General features: G+C 37.3%; 1 protein-coding gene across 1 annotated transcript in view; it reads left to right on the top strand.

The window, feature by feature from the left end:
* The first annotated feature begins 4,298 nt into the window (after positions 1-4,298).
* LOC131679654 (alpha-protein kinase 1-like) overlaps positions 4,299-19,660 on the top strand; it is a 75,528-nt gene continuing 60,166 nt past the window's right edge. Inside the window, exon 1 of the mRNA XM_058960390.1 lies at positions 4,299-4,617. Coding sequence (XP_058816373.1) covers positions 4,609-4,617 — 9 coding nt within the window. The 5' untranslated portion in view covers positions 4,299-4,608. The remainder of the gene's footprint in view (positions 4,618-19,660) is intronic.

Here is a 19,660-nt window from a genome sequence, read left to right as displayed (position 1 = left end):
AGTCAGGTTCGGATCGAGTTTCTCAAAATATAAATTTTCTGGTTCGGGTCGGGTTCAGGTTTTCAATTTTTGAAATTCTCGGGTTTGGGTCGGTTTCGGGTTTCACAAAAATTTTATTGTCGGGTTCGGGCCGGGTTTGGGTTTTCCAATTTTAAAATGTTCGGGATCGGGTCGGGTTTTTCGAATTCTTTACTTTCGGACTAGGGTCAGGTGCGGGTTTTTCAGTTTTCATGCTCTCGGGTTCGGGTTCGAAAAAATTAAAACTTGACTATCTCTAATTCGGAGCAGTAGAATCCGGAGTAGAATACTTGGAGAAACGAGTATAACAGATGGACGGGTGTTCCTAATTGTGCTTTTATGATGAGGATTCGAATCGAATGGCCTATCACCTCCTACTTTACTATACAAGTCAAACATAACGGAACGAAAATTGAACAAATCACTCTTAAATAAATAAATAAATAAACGCTGAAGTTCAGATTGCTGTGTGCAAGTACTGTAATCAGACGTCATACCATGGAAAACCTTATGTCGTAGATGCTGAGGAGAATGCACTTTCAGGAATTAAAAAATAAAAATATATTGGTTCAAATGGTACGCTCCACGCATCAGCTAATATTCAATAAGATATCCACCATATCGTGTCGCAAGGAAAAAAAACATTTGGGATAAACGCTTTTTCTTCATAGTGAAACAAGCGTCAGAGTAAACACCTAACCTTATCCTTACAATCGCCGAGGAAGGGAAAGAATGTTAGTTCAACATCTACTTGTGAAAGTGCAGGGAACCCATACTATTTTCATAGGAGTTTCAGAAATAGGAGTTTGTGTTAGTAGGGCAGGTTATTTGTGAGGGGCTTATTCATCACTTCAGTGTAAAATTAATATAACTTACCTTGTCTAGCCCGTAATTACAATAAGAAAATTATTTGGATAAAATATATAAATATTGAAAACAATTTCACTCTCGTTTTGCTCTCAATTAATTAGGGTGCAAGAAATCTCCTCCATCATCAGTGAAATCGTTGCGTCAACTAGTCATTTATAGATGGCGCTACGCGGAGCGATCGGGTGTATTTAGGCGGCTTCCCAGTAAAGTTCAGTCGGAAATGAGCCGGAATTCCGACTGGTTCTAGTTAGTACTCCGGCTCCAGTGACACAACCGATTCTAATTAGAATCGTCACTGGAGCCGGAATACTAACAGGAACCAAACCGGAATTCCGGATCATTTCCGGCTGAACTTTACTGGGTTGACTCACGCGGGTGCATTACACAGTTATCTGAATGTGACGATGAAATCACTCTCTATATTCTCACAATATTCACAAATATTAACACGTAAATCAACAGATGAAATGGTTATGTGAATGATTCACTTTGATTTTACGTCAAACAAATTGAATACTATTGGCAAATTTTGGAAAATATTGGACGAACAGAAAGACCTGTTCATTAGAGTGACAGAAAAAAACTGACCCCTATCGGCCCACAATTGAGTCGATTCCTAGTCCCACCAGGAGTACCTGCACCAAATTTGAAGCAAATCGGACAAGTCTAGCTACCGGACCAACGTGCCTGAAATTTGCATGGGATTTTTCAACAATTTACAAGGAGAAACCCCACTAGCTCGCATTTTCGCCACTAGGTGGCACTGTATGCATCGTATTTTCACTGTAAGTCAAAATAAGAAAAATAATTTAATTGTCTACAACTTTCTCGAAGACTGCTAGTCAATCCGACTTTTTTAAAAGAAGTTATTAAACTTTTAACGAAGTGATGTCTGAGCCAGTTTTACATGGGGCCTAACAGTACATGATTGTGTATCAGTACTCGATTCGTACGAACTAAACATTTTTGTGAAATAATCATTAGGTTTAGCTAAATAGTACGTTCAGAAGAATTATAGTAAATAAAACGAGTCATGTTTTGATTAGAAAATTTTAGTTCCACATATTACCGCGTAGAGGGCGCCAACACTAACTTTTCAACGGAGAGAGATAGAAATTTGGTGTCTTCTACAAAGTTATAGAAGATGCATTTTTCAGTATTTCTTCCGAACATCTTGATACTCTATCTCTCTTTTACAAAAGTTAGTGTTGGCGCCCTCTATGCGGTCAAATGTGGAACTAATTTTTTAACCAAAACATAACTCGTATTATTTACTACAATTCTTCTAAACTTTCTATTTAGCTAAATCTTACCATTGTTTCACAAAAATGTATAGTTCGCGGGACTCGAGTACTGATACACAACCATACACTGTTAGGCCCCATGCAAAACTGACTCAGACATCACTTCGTTAAATGTTTAATAACTTCTTTTAATAAAGCCGGATTGACTAGCAGTCTTCGACAAAATTGTAGACAATTAAATTATCTTTCTTATTTTCACTTACAGTGATAATACGATGCATACAGTGCCACCTAGTGGCGAAAATACGAACTAGTGGGTTTTCTCCATGTAAATTGTTGAAAAATCCCTTGCAAACTTCAGGCACGTTGGTCCGGTAGCTAGACTTGTCCGATTTGCTTCAAATTTGGTGCAAGTACTCCTGGTGGGACTAGGAATCGACTCAGGGGTGGGCCGATTGAGTTTTCAAAAATTCATCATTTTTCTGGGCAGTCTACTGTTCATACAAAGTTGTGACAAAATTATAAAAATTGGTCTATGTGGCTAAAACTTTTAACTAATTTTGGGTCGCTGAATCCATTTCTGCTATCAGTTTTGAAATTCCATTTCCATATTTCATTTCTTGAAACTACACTAAATTTTGAGTAAGATTCATGATAAGTGACCCATGGGAGATTATCTCAAAAATTGGAAAACGTATAAAGATTAATTACTGATATGATATTAAATTTTTCAATTGGGTTTTTTTGGTGAAGAGCAAAGGAAATCAGCTTTGTACAAAAAAAAGTTTAGTATATTCATTCTTCATTCCAATGAACTTAAAATTGCTCCAATCGGCTGTGTAGTTCTTGAGATATCGCTATTTGAAATTCAAAGGTACTAAAAATTCTAATGAATTGAATTGAACAGAAATCTTCGACATCACTTGTTTCAACGATATGATAAAAATTCATTTTTCTTCCGATTATCGTAAAACTTTGAGATACTTTTATTCAAACTAATAGAAAAATAAAATAAATATTCACAAAAGAATTACAAGACATTGATTTTGGGGGTTTTGTCACTCGTCGGGCCACTGTGGTGCGGTACGGTAGTGCTACTGCCACTTTTTCACGTAACAGATAATTGAGAATAGTCCGTAAAATTGAAAACAAAATTTTTATTCAGGAAAACGATCTTTCTAGCTCTTCTTAGTTTTCCAAGCTTCAACTTAGAACTGTGTTCACGCTAATTTTTGAGCCAACGGAACATATTTTTCAATTTCATCGAGTAACCCCAAAACTCACTGCGAAAATTGCGTAACGTGACAGACGTATTAAAATGTCAATAAAACGAAAACCGTTCATGATGGAAAAAAACTCTCTGTGAAAAAAAATGTAGGGTTTAGGAACCTCAGTAATGTGAAATTATGATAGAATCCGATTTTATCGTTTTTTTTCAGACTTATCTTATGAAATATGCGTGAACTTGTGCCTTACCAAATATACAAGCCATACCAGTACAAAAACAATTTAACCGGACACCTTCTTGACATTTCCGTTAGCCTTGGGAATACAAATAATCCATCTGTCTTCCATTCAAGCCATAAAACGAAGCAATGTTGAACTAAATTATAATTAGTTAAAAAAATATAATTGTCTCTTCTCATATACAACGCTTGCGTAGCTGCAAAAATAAACACAGCAAAGTGTAACAAAAAAAATCAAGTGCGCTGAACTTTACATCACACCTCATCATAATGACGCAGCTTGACGATCAACGAAACGGACAACCAAAACAAATGCTGCCGCAGTAGAAGCAGCAGTAGCAGCAGCAGAAGATGCAACCCAAAGATGAAAATATTGGGGCTCAATTCTACTAGATACAAATGGTACAAATAGAAACACGAGAGCACAGGGACCACAAAGAAAACATCGCAACAGAAGAAAAACATCGAACATTTTCGCTCTCGCTTGATCGACTCTCGTGGGAGCCCCACAGATGCATAGGTATACCTACAACTCCACGTGTGCCGACCGGAGAGTATATCGGTGGATCATGCTGCTGCATCTCGCGGACCCACAGCCTGATGGGAGAAGACGGGGCAGCAAAGTGCCATAACATAATCTCGGGACACCGAAAATTTCTCGAGACTTACCATCCGCTAGAGATCAGTCTGGTAACGACATCCGACGCGAGTAGACGCGACTTTCCGGGAGTTTCGATGGACTATTATTATTTTCGGGTGGTTCATTGGTTTTGTGCCTTTGTTTGGTGCTGGAATGCGCTAATCTGACCTGATTGGTCAATACTGTTTCGGGAAAAAAGAAAGCCTAAGAGGCAGTGCTGCGTGTAGTGAGAACAGAAGTTCTGAAGCGGTTTCAACGAAGACAGAATCTGTGAAAAACATACCAACATTGATCGTAGTTGCTGATTGGGTGCTGAAGAGATAGAGAGCAGTTGTTTGAAGGTGTCCGAATAACAATATAAAGTGTCGCAATGCAGTGGGTGAGTGACATTGTTTTTTTTTCCAACTAAATCAATATGAAAATCAAATAGTGCCTTCAACGATTCACAGCGGTGAACCCATGTTCATATAAATCTATCGAAACTATCAGATGTAATAATGATGGGTAATGATCTGCGAATAAATCTTCCAGGACAGCAGTAGGTCTCAATTGAATCGATTCCGTTTATTTTCCGCCAAACTAATGTGGATAGAATTCAGGCCTGAATGGAATCCACTTTTTCAGAGCTTGTGAGAAAGACGACGTGGAGCTGCATTCAACCATATAATTGAAATAAATGGGAAATGCAATACCGAAACCATAGGTTGAGTTTGATTGGTCGGTGCAGGTTCAGGTTCCCATCGATCCGTTTGTGTTACAGTTTTAATAGGTGATCGTCCTCCGAAAGGGAATGCATCAGTGCAGTGTACCAATAGGTACTTCAGGCGAGTTACGTGCATGCAAGATCGCTTACGGAATTGAGCGAGGTAAACAAAACTTCGAATGCCGCGAATTCGCTGTATTTTTTTTTGCTTTCTTGCATTCGTACGCCTCGAGTAACAACATGGATGCACCGGGGAGCAGAAAGATCGAAAATGTTCGATGGATCATTGGCTGCGTCAACCGGTGCAGTAGTGGAAAATTGAATAATGTTCATTGTTTCGTGGCTCCCTGAGCCAACCCCCGGAGCTGAGTTGCATGATCGATGTACAACAATAATAAGTTGCCAGTATTCGGATTCATTCAAACTAACATTAAATGTTCAGGTTGGACAAGTTTGCCGATCGACGAAGCCATCGGTGTGTTGCAATCATGGATGTTTGCAACGGAGAATACCCGGAACTTTCGAAAGGCAATCGTCAGTAACCCGCTAAAACGGTGTTGAGTAGTTTTGCAAGGATAGCTAAATACAGTATGGTTTTTCATTGGATTTCAATATATGTGAGCGGGTATTGGAACCTTTTACCCGCATCCGTACCAGTTGCAATCGGTACAGGTTCGAGTTTTGTTACCACTGGGTACAAGTGGGGTTGGGTACTTCAAAAAATTGTGTTTATTCCGGGTACGGGAGGGTCGAGTTGTTTGAAAACGTTTCGCTAATATCTGTGTAATGTTTTTGAAAGCTCACATGACCAATTTTCGTAAATAGCAAAATGAAAGCGAAGACTCCATATCAAGAAGACTGGCAACTCTGTCCAGAATCTGGAGACAGTAACAGCAACGCCAATTGCGGGTAAAGATGGTACTTCCAATAGTGATGCACATCCCACATATACATTTTTACATTAAGCTTCCTACCTTCCTCCAATAGAGGCGCTATAACCTCTGTCGCTTCTCGTTTGTATGGGGGAAGGAAAGAGATATCAGTCTTCTTAATATGTAGTCTTCGATGAAAGGGGCTATTCTCGTAGACACATATTACAACAAGCACAATTGTTTTGTTTGGAAATAGTTTCGTAATGTTTTAGTATCATAACTACACATTTCTTGTTCACTTTTTCTAAATAATTGATGCACTATACATTGGATTTAAAATCATTTGTAGATTTGATTGGTTTCACAATCCTTTTTAAAAAGTGAAACTCGATTTAACAGGAATTTATTGCACTATATCTCTTCATAAGGAGAAAATTTGAGACCATTTTGTGCGTAGATATATAAAGCTTGAAACATTGAGTGAGTTGGCATTACCGTACTTTTTAACGTTTCAACAATATACGGTAGTCGAGTTAACCACATCATAGTCATCCCAAAAGGAACATATCTTGTGGTCACAAACAACTGGCTACTTATCGCGTAACGCAATCAAGAAAGTTTTTATTGCTGATTAGATTATAGCGAAATCGAAACATGGATCGTTGCTAGTCGATCTAACCCATGCGTTGCACTACGCAATTTCGCTCCATAATGAGGAAACTGAGTGAAATTATTTTGTGCATTTTTCCTTGTTACGGGAAACTTTCCTGCTGTGACTACACTTCAGATTATCTTTTATGGCACTACTTGGACGAGTGCCATTCTTCCGAATGGATTATTTTGCTGAATAACGGTAGTGAATGAATGTATATAATTAAGGTCCAATTAGTACCTAATATCTTTTATTTGTGTTAAATTGAAAATTGCTCATAAAACCTATTTTTAATAAGGCCAACCGAGCTTCCATTAGCATAAATGTTGACTTATTTGCTTTGGATTACTGTTTCAGTTATCAAACATAAATTTATTGTATTTCTAGTGCTAGATTGGCTGCGAAAGCGCTTTTTGGACATGTAACTCAAAAAGGCACATGGTTCTCTTTGGCTTATGTAGCGTTGACATTAGTGCTGGTTGCCATCTGCTGATGCCAGCATGCTGGCAACCAGCATGCTACCAGCATAATGTAAACGCATGCCATCTGCTGGTGCCAGCTGCTGGCAAGCGTTTACATTATGCTGGTAGCGTGCTGGTTTCCAGCATGCTGGCACCAGCAGATGGCAACCAGCACTAATGTAAACTGGGCATTAACCAAATACAATTTAACCTATTCATGCCCATGTTGTTTGTGGACAACAACGTTTTTAAACAGCTATAACTTTTGATTGAGGCGAGATTTGCTCACAAAAACAAGTAAGGCTCATTAATGTGATTATTGCCTTTAATTTCAATATTAATAGTTATAAGGATCAGCTCTCGAACTGAAGTTATTGCAATTAATCTGATTGGATTCCTATGGAGCAGTGCTGCCAGGGACAGTTTACGCTGACGACGGAAAATGTTTTTTTTTTCATATATCTTCGCTATGGTGCAATATTATTTAAAACTGATAAAACTTATCAATTTAGACTGTCGTTGGCTACGTTTTCCACGTAATTGGACTATTGCAATTATTCTAGGAGAATTGTATTGGGCATTTGAAGGCAAAAATTGACCAGCTTCTAGCACTGCCATGGAAGCATCTATCTTTATGAAAATAGGCTTTTCGTGTTTCTTGACCTCACCGTTTTCAAGAAAAAATAGTTTTGAAACTCATGCACTAGACAAAAGTTGGACATGAAAGGGTTAAATATGGCTCACGAAACAACCACCTCAGGCTATCTAATTGCCGAAAAATCTCGTTTGTTTTTTGATTAGGGCTAATAAGCATATTGTCAAAATACATTTTGATGGGAAATTTCGGACAAGCACTACTCGCCGATTATAGATTACAGCATTAGACCAAATACTTTTCTTTTTCATAAAATTGTAACATCCGTTCTTGGTAAGTAACGGTTTAACTAGAATTTTTCGTCAAATTGAATTTGAACTGTATGCTTATGGCTGGATGTTGTTGGCTTAAATAAAAACTCGTCGAATGTAAACATCGTTCGTTCGGTAGTGTCAAACTGGTGCCCAGGTGGCGAAATCGTTGGAGTTTAGCGGGGATTATGGAGCGTTGTCAGAAAATTAAAATTTTTCAGATTATGTTTTAGAAAACTTCATGTAACCATCCGATACTCTTGCAGAACATCTGTCTAAGATGTGCGATCTGGCCAAGGTCTAGAAACCGGGTATGGGAACTTTTACCCGCATCCGTACCAGTTGCAATCGGTACAGGTTCGGGTTTTATTACCACCGGGTGCGAGTCGGGTTGGGTACTTTAAAAAATTGTGTTTATTCCGGGTACGGGAGGTTCGAGTTGTTTGAAAACGTTTCGCTAATATCTCCATAATGTTTCTAAAAGCTCACATGTACAATTTCCGCAAATAGCAAAATGAAAGGGACTATTTTCGTAGACAAATATTACAACAAGTGCAATTGTTTTGTTTGGAAATAGTTCACTTCTTGTTCACTTTACCTTAATTCAGTTAATAGCAAATACCGCTGGCCAAGGCCGTCGACCCACCGTCGGAAGCAGAGATCTCTCGCAGGGATCACAGTGATTTTTGATATTTTTTAAACTTTTTTTGAGAGTTTCCCTATTGGACCTGTAGAGCTAGGATCTCGAAAGGGCTCCCACAAAAGCACTGCTTAAGACCAATTGCAGCGGGCCGTGATTCTGAATGTGATATTCATTATACGGTTCAGATATGTGCGGACGTAGGGACTTCACGATCACATGTATCATTGCGAAGGGATCGAGCGTTTGTACGTTAACGTTATGTCGCGTGTATGTAACTTCGCGCGTATAAATTCGATTTTATAAACGATTATTCATTCGCATCTTCGCATTTGTTCTTGGATGATCGCGGTGACCGTGAATCTGACACGTACTTCCTTTGCGGTGTACGGTTCAGATGCTAGAAGAAAGTGTGTTTTTCCATATCACTTGGTTACCCGGTCATGTCAGTATGGACCGTCTTTTCTAGTGGATATGAGCGTCATTTTTTATTAATCCAACTAAAGGCATGGACATAGGTAGCTAGAGTCAAGAGTAGAGAGGTTCCCTCTTGAGATCGCGTTTGTAAATTTACAAGTGCTAAAACATTCACTTAGTCATCGAGGCGTTATCCAATGTATGAGATCGCGGGCTCAGGTGTGCGTAGATGATCGCGAAGGGCTCGAACGTTTGTATATTGACGTGTGTTTCGCATGTGCTAGCGTGTATGTAACTTTGCGTGCATAAATTCGATTTTATAACCGAGTGGTCTTTCGTATATTCGCGTTTACTCTTGAATTATTGCGCGCGGACCGTGAATTTGATACTTATTAGTGTTCAGATGCTGGAAGAGAGTAAGTGTACCCATATCACTAGAGTCCCGGTCATGTCGCTATGGGACGTGTTGTCAAGTGAATGTGAGCGTATTTTTTGGACCAACTGAAAGAATGGACCTAGGATGCTAAGACCGAAGGTAAAGATTTCCGGACCGATACAGTATCGTGCGAACATGGAAATTTGTAGCTTCCCCAGTAGGTCATTTTATTTTTTTATTGCTTAACTTTTTTTAATTAACAATTTTGTGTCGATTTTTATGACATTTTCGACGTTTTTTCACTCAAAAGTACGCCATTTTACGTAAAATCAAAATATTGACATAAGGAATCAGAAAAACTTAAGTTTTTATCTCTAGATCAAAAATTACGGGTGATAGATTTCCGGCCGTGGCCCCTTTCCAAAAAAAAAAACGCCCATGGGGAGAAATGCTGTACAGCCGCCATTTTGTGATGGAATTACTCGAAAAAAATATTTTGTGGGATTCATTATTTATGTTATTAATCACATTTAACAAGATCTCGATTAACCTCTTTGTAGCGTCAAGAAAAACTCGCGAAATAAGCCTATTTTTTCGTGCTCTACAGTGGTGTAACCCCTTAATCATCGGGGTGTTTCCATGCCTACGATACCGCGCTCTTTGGTGTGTGTGTGTGGGCGATCGCGAAAGTCTAAAGCGTTTGTATGTTAACGTTCTGAATGCTAGAAGAGAGTGAGATTCCCCATATTACTAAGGTTCCCGGTCATGCGTCATTTTTTGATTGGTTCAATTGAAAGTAACAATTTTGGTTATATTGAAGTTTTATAGCGTTTAATAAAACTAATATTTAAAACCTCCCATGCCACCCTTATGGTCTTATGTACTTCCTACAGGCTGCTATAAACCCATGTTATGACAAATTGGCCTGGTTTTATTGTAATCAGTAGAACTTGTTATGAAAACTATCATAGGCGTAATAGTTTTATTAAAGTTCTATTCTACTCGTTAGGTGTGATATTAAACCAACACCATAAAACCTCCTGACATAGCAGTTTGGAAAACCATTATATGACCGCTATTAAACCATCATAAAACTGTGAAAAATCATCCTGAAGAAGTCCATTCAATAATATTTTATCGTGGTTTTATTCCTTAACATCGCATGATGCCTATCATCGAACAAAATGCCATATTGTAAGGTATACATTTGAAGGCATGCCGACGGCGCCGATAGTTGGGTGGTAAGCGTGACCGCCACCCACCCCAGTTGGTCTGGGTTCAATCCCAGTCGAGGTCGTTGAGATTTTTCAGAGGTGAGAAAAATCTGAGGTCACGCCTTCCTTCGGAAGGGAAGTAAAGCCGTTGGTTCCCGGTCCATGAGTTGGTGAGTCGATATCCAATCCAGATAGTGGGAGTGTCACCTCTCTGGCGTCGGTATTTGGCCTCGTAGCGGCTATAGGCCGATGGAAAATAAACAGAATTGGAAGAAGAAGAAGGCATGCCGTTGAGGATTTATGGTGAAATATCATGAAAGAGCAACGCAAAATAAATGCGCCCCATGAAATCTGCTAAAAATGAGCATTCTGTAATATTTTTCTGCATATATTGAAACAACACTTAACCAAGTTTTGGTAATAAAAATGTTAAGGTTTTGTTAAAAAGTGCAGATTCTTTCAAAAAATGTCTTAAAACGTTTGATTCCACCCTTCAAACGAACAAGATAGCGTGTATTTGTGAAATTTTACTTTGCAATTTGCTATTTTTGCTTCAAGGGGACATTTTTTTTATAAAACTTGGTATACTTGAATAATTCTTCCATAAGACAAGTCCCCCTAAAACGATCATAACTGAGCAATTCATATAGCAAGTGTGTTTATCATGGCACATCTGCATCTATGTTGAGAGTGACAAGTTTTATGCTGGACTAAACCACAGCTTACTGGTTTTCACGCTTATCCTCAGCTACTCATTGCAACTAAATCGCTTTTACTCAAAAATGAGTAAAATTTGTTTGAAAGCCCAATATAATGTCTAATTGAAGTAGGTCAAGGTACACGCAGAATTTTATTTATGCATCGATAACATACTTTTCTATCTGCCTCTCCTTTCTTCTGCTGTAAATTTTATGCATTGGGCATATTCGTTCCATCCACTCAATGAACGCTTATTAGAAGTATATGCATGAAAATGCATAAAAATCACAGCAGAAGAAAAGAGAATAGAAAGTATGCTAAATATGCATATTTTTGTTTCTCAGTGCACTTTTTTCACAAATGAGTAGATTTGACGCGTTTCTGACAAAAACCGTACCTTGTCAAAAATGACTCAAAGTAAGTGAGGCTATTCGGAATGATGTTGTACAGATGTCGGATGGAGATGACCTACTTCGATCAGACATTATATTGAACTTTCAAACAAATTTTACTCATTTTTGAGTAAAATCGGTTTAGTTGCAATGAGTAGCTGAGGATAAGCGTGTTGATTATTCTGACAGTGACTTTGTCCAGGATGGTAAATGAAAGGTGGGAGTTTTTACTATGTAACGGTGCGGTTGTCAAATTTGAGTAGCGTGATAGATTAAAATAAAGACGCTCGCCATCTCTATAGTGTGCTCACCATTTACTGTCAGTGTCATTCCAATCGAGCACGAGATTTGTCCATAGCCCTCGTTCGATAAAGACTCGCAGAGATTTTCCTCAAATTGTGTACCGAAATCTTGGGACAGATCTCTTGCGATGTAATTTTTAAAAAACAACGAAATTAAATATTTTCCATCAAAATGGAAATTTGAAATGCAGTTTGTTGCAGGGCTTTGACGTTTTACACGCTACGCAAAGTAAAACGTCAAAGCCCTGCAACAAACTACCTCTATATCCAACAAAGTATCGAACGAAGTAGATCAGCGTAAGACGCTTGTTGAACAAATATTTCGGCGAAAGAGTGAAAGTTGATGCAAAAATGGAAATGAAATGCGTTTTTTTCAAATTGGATTAAAATTTGTTATGCCTAGAGTGATCTGACCCTAGACCGAAATGCATTTGTATGAACTTATTGTTTATAGTACTAAAACGCAGATGGACTTCCTTTTTTGTAATATAATGCGAGAAGTGGTTCTTAAAATTGTTTTGTCGGCAATTTTTGTAAACAGGTAGAAAACAAATCAGTTTTTATTTAATTACCAATAATGACATAGTTTTCACAAATGATCTAATTTTGATATTTACTAATTTTTCTAACGAATGTTATTTTGCTGAATGCGTTTTCTAGCATCAACATAAGTCACCAAATTGTGAAACGTTTTAAAAACGAAACAATTAATGATATTAGCTTCTCGTGATTCAACTGCATTAGCGCGCACAAAAAAGTTCTCATCTTTATTCACCAACTTGAAAATCTTGGAGAAACGAGAAAAACAAACCAATCCTCCTGTCAGCGGTTATTCAGAAATTCTGAAGAGATATTAACCTGCAAAGGCGAAATAAACCTGCCTTGGTTCGTCTTCTGCTTTGGGTCAAAAGAAAATGAGGGAGAATTCCATTTCCAAACGGTATTTTCGAAGTAACTTATTTGCACTACAGTTACTACATTAAAAGCAAGTAAACAAAAATTCGCGCTTCTGGTGACAATTTTTATAACTTCTTAGTATAGCTGATGCCTTTCACAAGAGTAATTATTTTAAAGAGGTTTTAATATAGACATTCTAAAACCTGAATACGTGCAATAATCTACGAAAAAACTGTCTTATAACTTAATTTATTGTTGTATGTTAGTTTTATTCCAGTTTTAACAAAGTATATAGAACCTTTTAACAACCACTATATAAACTTGTAACCTAAAGCTTTATCGTGGAAGTCATAACATAGTTTTATAGTAAAATTTTGGAACAAATGAGATGACAGCTGCATAAGACCATAATAAAATCACCGGTTTTAATGATTCCTTCATAAAACCAGGATAAAACAATGATAAATCCCCGAGGAATTTTAATTGTTACTTGGGCATGAACCTATACTAGTAGAGACGGCCGTAGATACTTTCGGACGTCACCGATTTATGATCGTGCGAACAGATATGTTTTTGGGACCACTAGTGAGACCGCGTTTATGAGTTTCTAAGTGCTAAAACAATCAATCACCGGAGTGTTTTCATGTTTACGAGATCGCGGACGTAGTTTATGCTTGGACGAAGCTCAAGCGTTTGTATGTTAACGTGGTGTGGATAAATTCGATTTTATAAATGATCGTGCGGACCGTGACTCTGACGCTTAATTGTCAGTAACCATCCGATACCAGGTTCAGATGCTAAAAGAGAGTTCCCCCGTATCACTAGAATTCCCGGTCAGGTTGTCATGGAACGTGTCATCTAGTGAACACGCGCGTCATTTTTTGATTGGTCCAACTGAAGGCTAGGCTTTTGAACCGAGGGTAGAGACTTCCGGACGTAACCGATTCATAATCGCGTGAGCGATGAGTTAATACTTAAGACCGCATTTGTAAATTTATAGGTACTAAAACTTTTAAACGGGTGTTTCAAGGTTGGCGAGATCGCTGGCGTAAGCATGTGTGGATGATTGCAAATGCATGTTCGTTTTTTTGTCCAAGTTTGTGTTATCGGGAAGGCCACTAGTGCTTGTACGTTTTGAATGGGAGAAATATAATAATAAAAGAGGAAATAGCATTCCGAAGAAAGACAAGAAAAAAAGATTCAAATATCAGGTAAAAGCGTTTCAATTGGCTAATATTATTTTTGGTATATATGAGTAGTGGAAAATCAAACTACTAGAAGTACAGCAAAAGCAGACTAATGAAATAGAAGAAAAGCACACATGTAACATGCAATTAAACTACTGGCACTCGTCTAAATGCCAGCATATGATGTTTATTTACCATTAAGGACATTTGCATTCTATTGGAATTTTGTCATGCTGTGCTAACCGGGAATGATTGGTTCGCGATGGTAAACTAATTATACCTTAATTTATCTAATCCGATCTTCTCGAATGACTCAGCAGTCACAAATACTCAAACGAAAGTATTCTACTTTAACCCGCTAGTCAGTCACGCCAGCTTGCATGGGTAATGGTTGACCGTTAGTTTGGGCTGGTGCAAGGTATGAAAAAACATAAAGAAGGTCCATAAGCCGTCTCGGTCTCCTCGAGGCACCACTATCGAGGCGTAATGCAATAACCATGTTAAAGCAATTGTTTGCCAGAGGTTCTTTAAAACAGTTGCACGAAATATGCTTGATGACATTTGTAATACCGTCAAACCCATCAACCTAGGTGAGGGGATAGTTTTTTAAACTATAAATAATAATGTTTAGAATATTTACATCATCTTTCTCGCTGCATATTTACTGGTGCGATGGAGAAAATTAATAAAATTGACGCCACAATGCTTCAAGTCGCGTGCAACTACTTCATAGACCCTATGTTTGACTAATTGGGGCAAACGAGTCACAGTCACAGGTCTGCTTGCGAGAGGCTACCGCTTCGAGATTCCGTCGCTGTTGTGCTATCTTATGACAAACGCCATTTTGGGGTAATCTGAATTAGATATGCCGCATTGCTTGTTTAAAAAATCTCTACAAAGTGGCGTTTTCAGAATTTTTAAATTCTACTTGGATTCTTAGATATAACGAGAAACATGATGAGAAATTGTGAGTTTTTTGCTTCAAATCACTGTATCTAGGGATTTGCTCAAGTTATATTGAAGTTTTAGATGTTTTTATGTGTGAATATGTCTGAGGAACACAATGGCATAAACATTTTCAAAAGAAAATTACACGAGTTGTGAGAAAAACACAGTTTTAGTTTTAAACTGGAAATAAAGAATATTTGGCAACACTGTAATCAAAAATAACAATTTTTTCTAGATTTCCTGACTCATTTCCTTCAAAATGCATTTCACTGATTGTTTATAGACTATATGAACGCAATGACACAGAGAACAGACGTCCATCTTTAGCATTCAACTTGTGTAAAATCTCTAACGGTTTCGAAGGTAGTTTGGATATCTAAACCAGGTGGGCTACTGTCGTCATGTTTTTTTGTGGCTGAGTGCGACAGAATTGACAGCGGTTATTCCTCTACCCAGTCAAACTAGTCCGGAACCGATTCGGACTTCCAGCATGAATTCCAGCTCAAATGCGTCAACCGATAGAGTCGGAATCGGTTGTTTTCTTTGAGCTAGATTCCATGCTGAATCCATCCAGGATTTCGAACCGGTTCCGGAATCGATTTGACGGATAGTTGGGATAGGTTGGTGTGGCGGCGCAAGTGTTTTTCGTATATTAATTCAAATGTTTACACACGTTTTTTAAATATTTTTGTTCGATCATGGATGTCTGTTTTCTGTGGCAATGATATGAATAAAAGTTAAAAATTGATGATTTTTTATGAAAAATTTTCCATGCACGATTATGACACGTCGTACAAATTTTAGTATCAATACACGCCTATGACATTTGTGAGTGCGACTTTTGTTTACATTCATAGTAAAACACAGGAACAGACTCCATCTTCAGCATTCAACTTATGTAAAATCTCTAACGGTTTCGAAGGTAGTTTGGATATCTATACCAGGTGCGCTACTGTCGTCATGTTTTTTTTGTGGCTGAGTGCGACAGAATTGACAGCGGTTATTCCTCTACCCAGTCAAACTAGTCCGGAACCGATTCGGACTTCCAGCATGAATTACAGCTCAAATGCGTCAACCGATAGAGTCGGAATCGGTTGTTTTCTTTGAGCTACCCTCTAAGAACGGTTGGTTTCAAAATTGTCCAATGAAGGACGTTCGTTGGACCAATTTGTACAACGTCCAAATAACCGTTCAACGAACGTCCATCGTTGGACCCGTGTTGAACGATTTTGAAACAATTTTTTGGACGTCTCAGTGGGTAGATTCCATGCTGAATCCATCCAGGATTTCGAACCGGTTCCGGAAACGATTTGACGGATAGTTGGGATAGGTTGGTGTGGCGGCACTAGTGTTTTTCGTATATTAATTCAAATGTTTACACACGTTTTTTAAATATTTTTGTTCGATCATGGATGTCTGTTCTCTGTGGTAAAAACTCGCAACATAGTCAACCGATCTTCATAATATTTAGGAGAATAATGCAGAATAGATAGAAGCATCAATTGTCTTCTTTGGATTGTTTATACCATTTGTAAGTTTCAAGATATTCAATCTCAAACTTTAAAAATCGGTTTTTCTCGAAATGTGCTAAATGGCGCTTGTCATAAGATAGCACAACAGCGACGATTCAACGAATAATGTTAACGGCACATCTTCCCCGGTCCTTTGACGAAACCTCCGTCGCATCTTATCATAGTTGTGCTGAGAAAGGGGTCACGGAAACTGTAAAAAACCGTAATCTTTATATGGTACAACGCCATCGGTCACAACTAAACGGAAGAATAAAAATTCACCGAATTTTCGCGTCAAATTCGCACAAGTTTGGCACGTTTGGTAATTGGGTGATTAAATAAGAAAAAAATCTTTTTTTTTATTACATACATCGATAAAGCAGATTTTCGTGATTGCAACAATGTTTTTTTCCAATTCAGGAAACGTGAAAATAAAATTTAAATTTAAAATATAGAAAAATGTTGACAATCTAGATTTGACACTATCAGAATCATTTGACATTTCGAATTTCATGGTAAATGATGCCCTGTCAGAAAAAATGAATACATGTTTTCCCGGTTTTCCTGCAGGGTTATCTTTATTTGACATAAACACTATCCAATGCATACAGTTTTTTTCCATTTTGGGTGTTGTCACAGAGAACAGACATCAATGATCGAACAAAAATATTTAAAAAACGTGTGTAAACACTTGAATTAATATACTAAACACACTAGCGTCGCCACACCAACCTATCCCAACTATCTGTCAAATCGATTCCGGAACCGGTTCGAAATCCTGGATGGATTCAGCATGGAATCTAGCTCAAAGAAAACAACCGATTCCGACTCTATCGGTTGACGCATTTGAGCTGGAATTCATGCTGGAAATCCGAATCGGTTCCGGATTAGTTTGACTGGATAGAGGAATAACCGCTGTCATTTCTGTCGCACTCAGCCACAAAAAAACATGACGACAGTAGCGCACCTGGTTTAGATATCCAAACTACCTTCGAAACCGTTAGAGATTTTACACAAGTTGAATGCTGAAGATGGACGTCTGTTCTCTGTGGTGTTGTCTTGATAGGCCAGATGTAACCAACCGCAGTTTTCCTATGTATGGTTGCCTGGTTTACATAAGATTTATTTTAAAAATCAAAAAAATCGTTTTTACGTATTACAACAATTTTTTGTGAAATAATTTTATATTATGTATGTTGGACCTAAAATTTATCAAATGGAATGGAAAAATATATAGAGCTTAATGACCCAATTGTCACAGTTGTAGACAACCCTAATTTGAATAAAATACATCTTGCATTATAAATTCAAAAGAGCTGAAAAAATATTTGTATTCTCCAGGCAATTAAAAAAAACAACTTTTCGAGTGACTTAGTTGAATATCACAATTAACCCTCTTAAGACAGATGTCTTCCTTTATTAGCAAAGCAAAGCCTTCCCGGATAGAATTTTACAATGGCATTTACCCTACAAACAATCATAAAACAATAAATATTATAGTTATTAGTGTTTCAACATTGTTCGATGCCAAGTTCTCACAGTAGATTTACAATAAAATTTCATGTAACAATAAATTTCACTGTTCAGCAAAAAACGGATACAGTGCATTCACATTAAATTTTACTGTTTTCGAGAAAAAAATGTATGAAGAAAAATTGATTTTTTTTAATATTAAGATACATAACCACCCTCTTTTTCACTGTAAAAGTCTATTTTACATTGAAATTTACTGTAAAAACGTTAAAGTTTATTGTTTTTGTATTGTAGCATAACACTAAAACTTACTGTAAATTATTGTAAAATTACTGTACTGTCACAGTGAAAATCATGATTTTGTTACTGTACATTTCTATTCGGGTTGGTACTACATTCCGCCGCGGATCTTCGTTTTCGACAGACTTTGCAGCCGATTCTTAGTGTACAATACAGGCTGGTGCGACGGTCCTATTGATCACTAAGAATTCTTTCTGGCTGGAGCTCGAACATACGACAAGTGGCTTATGAGACCAGCACAGTTTAGTATTGTGGAATTAAAAGGAAGAAATCTTTCTTAAGGCATTTAATTCTCCAAGCAATCAAACAGCTCTGCAGGATAAACTTAAGCTTCTTTATTAAACATTCGGCTTCATTGCTTTTGACCTAATGCTCATTCGGCCTACTGTCCTCGTCACTTTCAGCTGGACATCGCTATCATTTCTGCGTTCTCCAGTTTTTTATAAGCCGGGCTAATGCAGACACATAATTTTGTAAAATTTGAAATGAACAACTCATGATGTAGAAAAGGAAAATTAAACAATTAATTTTTCAATCACTAACTTCAACGGGCCGCTATATCTTAAGTGAGGTCAAAATGAAGGCACAATTTCATTTTTGCTCTAGTGTTAAACTAACTCAAATGTTTGAAATCTCACGACACTCGGTTGGTGTGAAGGGTGCAAGACAAGTCAAGGAACGCCTCGCGTATAAATTCCACAAAACCTATCTTAGTAAAAAAAATGGGCAGGATAAGGTTGTCGATTTTCAGAAAAATAGCAAATCCTTTCTGTATGAGAAAGACAAAAAATTCTTGGTTGAAAATTGTAAAATATTAGCAAACCAATGTCCAAAAAATTTTTGAAAAATTTTCAAAATTCATCAAAAAATTAGAAATTAAGCAAATGGATTTTAAATTTAGAAAACGAAGAAATAAAAAAGAGAAAAAACAGAGAAACATATAATTGAGGTGAAACAATAAAAAATAAATTAAAAAAACCAAACCAGAAAATGCGAAATAAATCTAAAAAAGGAAAGGAATCTTGGAAAAGTAAAGAAACATATACTAGATAAATACAAAAAATCCGTAATGAAAAATTGAGCAATGAAATTATAGATTAGAAAAAAAATATCACAGACACAAATCGAAAGTTTAAAAAAAACTGTAAATTCAACTTATGATATAAATATAGATATAATAGGGGAAAATGGGAGGGCGCGAATTTTTATTTTGAAATGAAGCGTGGAGTACGTAGTTATACGTTTTTGCATTACCTTTTGACAGATACTATACAACACAACAACATGAATTTAAAACGGAGTTTCTCAACAAATTTTAAATGGAAGGGGTATTGTATTGATCGTTGTTAAAACGGCCGAAAAGTTATTTTTCTGCCCACATATAATATGGCAAAGGATTGTAATTTAGCCAATAGATTAATACGCAATTGTCTACAGGGAAAAACATATTCAATCACTTGTATCTGCAGACT

The sequence above is a fragment of the Topomyia yanbarensis genome, chromosome 1 (assembly GCF_030247195.1).
Source record: "Topomyia yanbarensis strain Yona2022 chromosome 1, ASM3024719v1, whole genome shotgun sequence".
Classification (NCBI taxonomy): domain Eukaryota; kingdom Metazoa; phylum Arthropoda; class Insecta; order Diptera; family Culicidae; genus Topomyia; species Topomyia yanbarensis.
The sequence above is the reverse complement of the archived record's forward strand: the minus strand, read 5'-3'. Positions and strand labels throughout refer to the sequence as shown.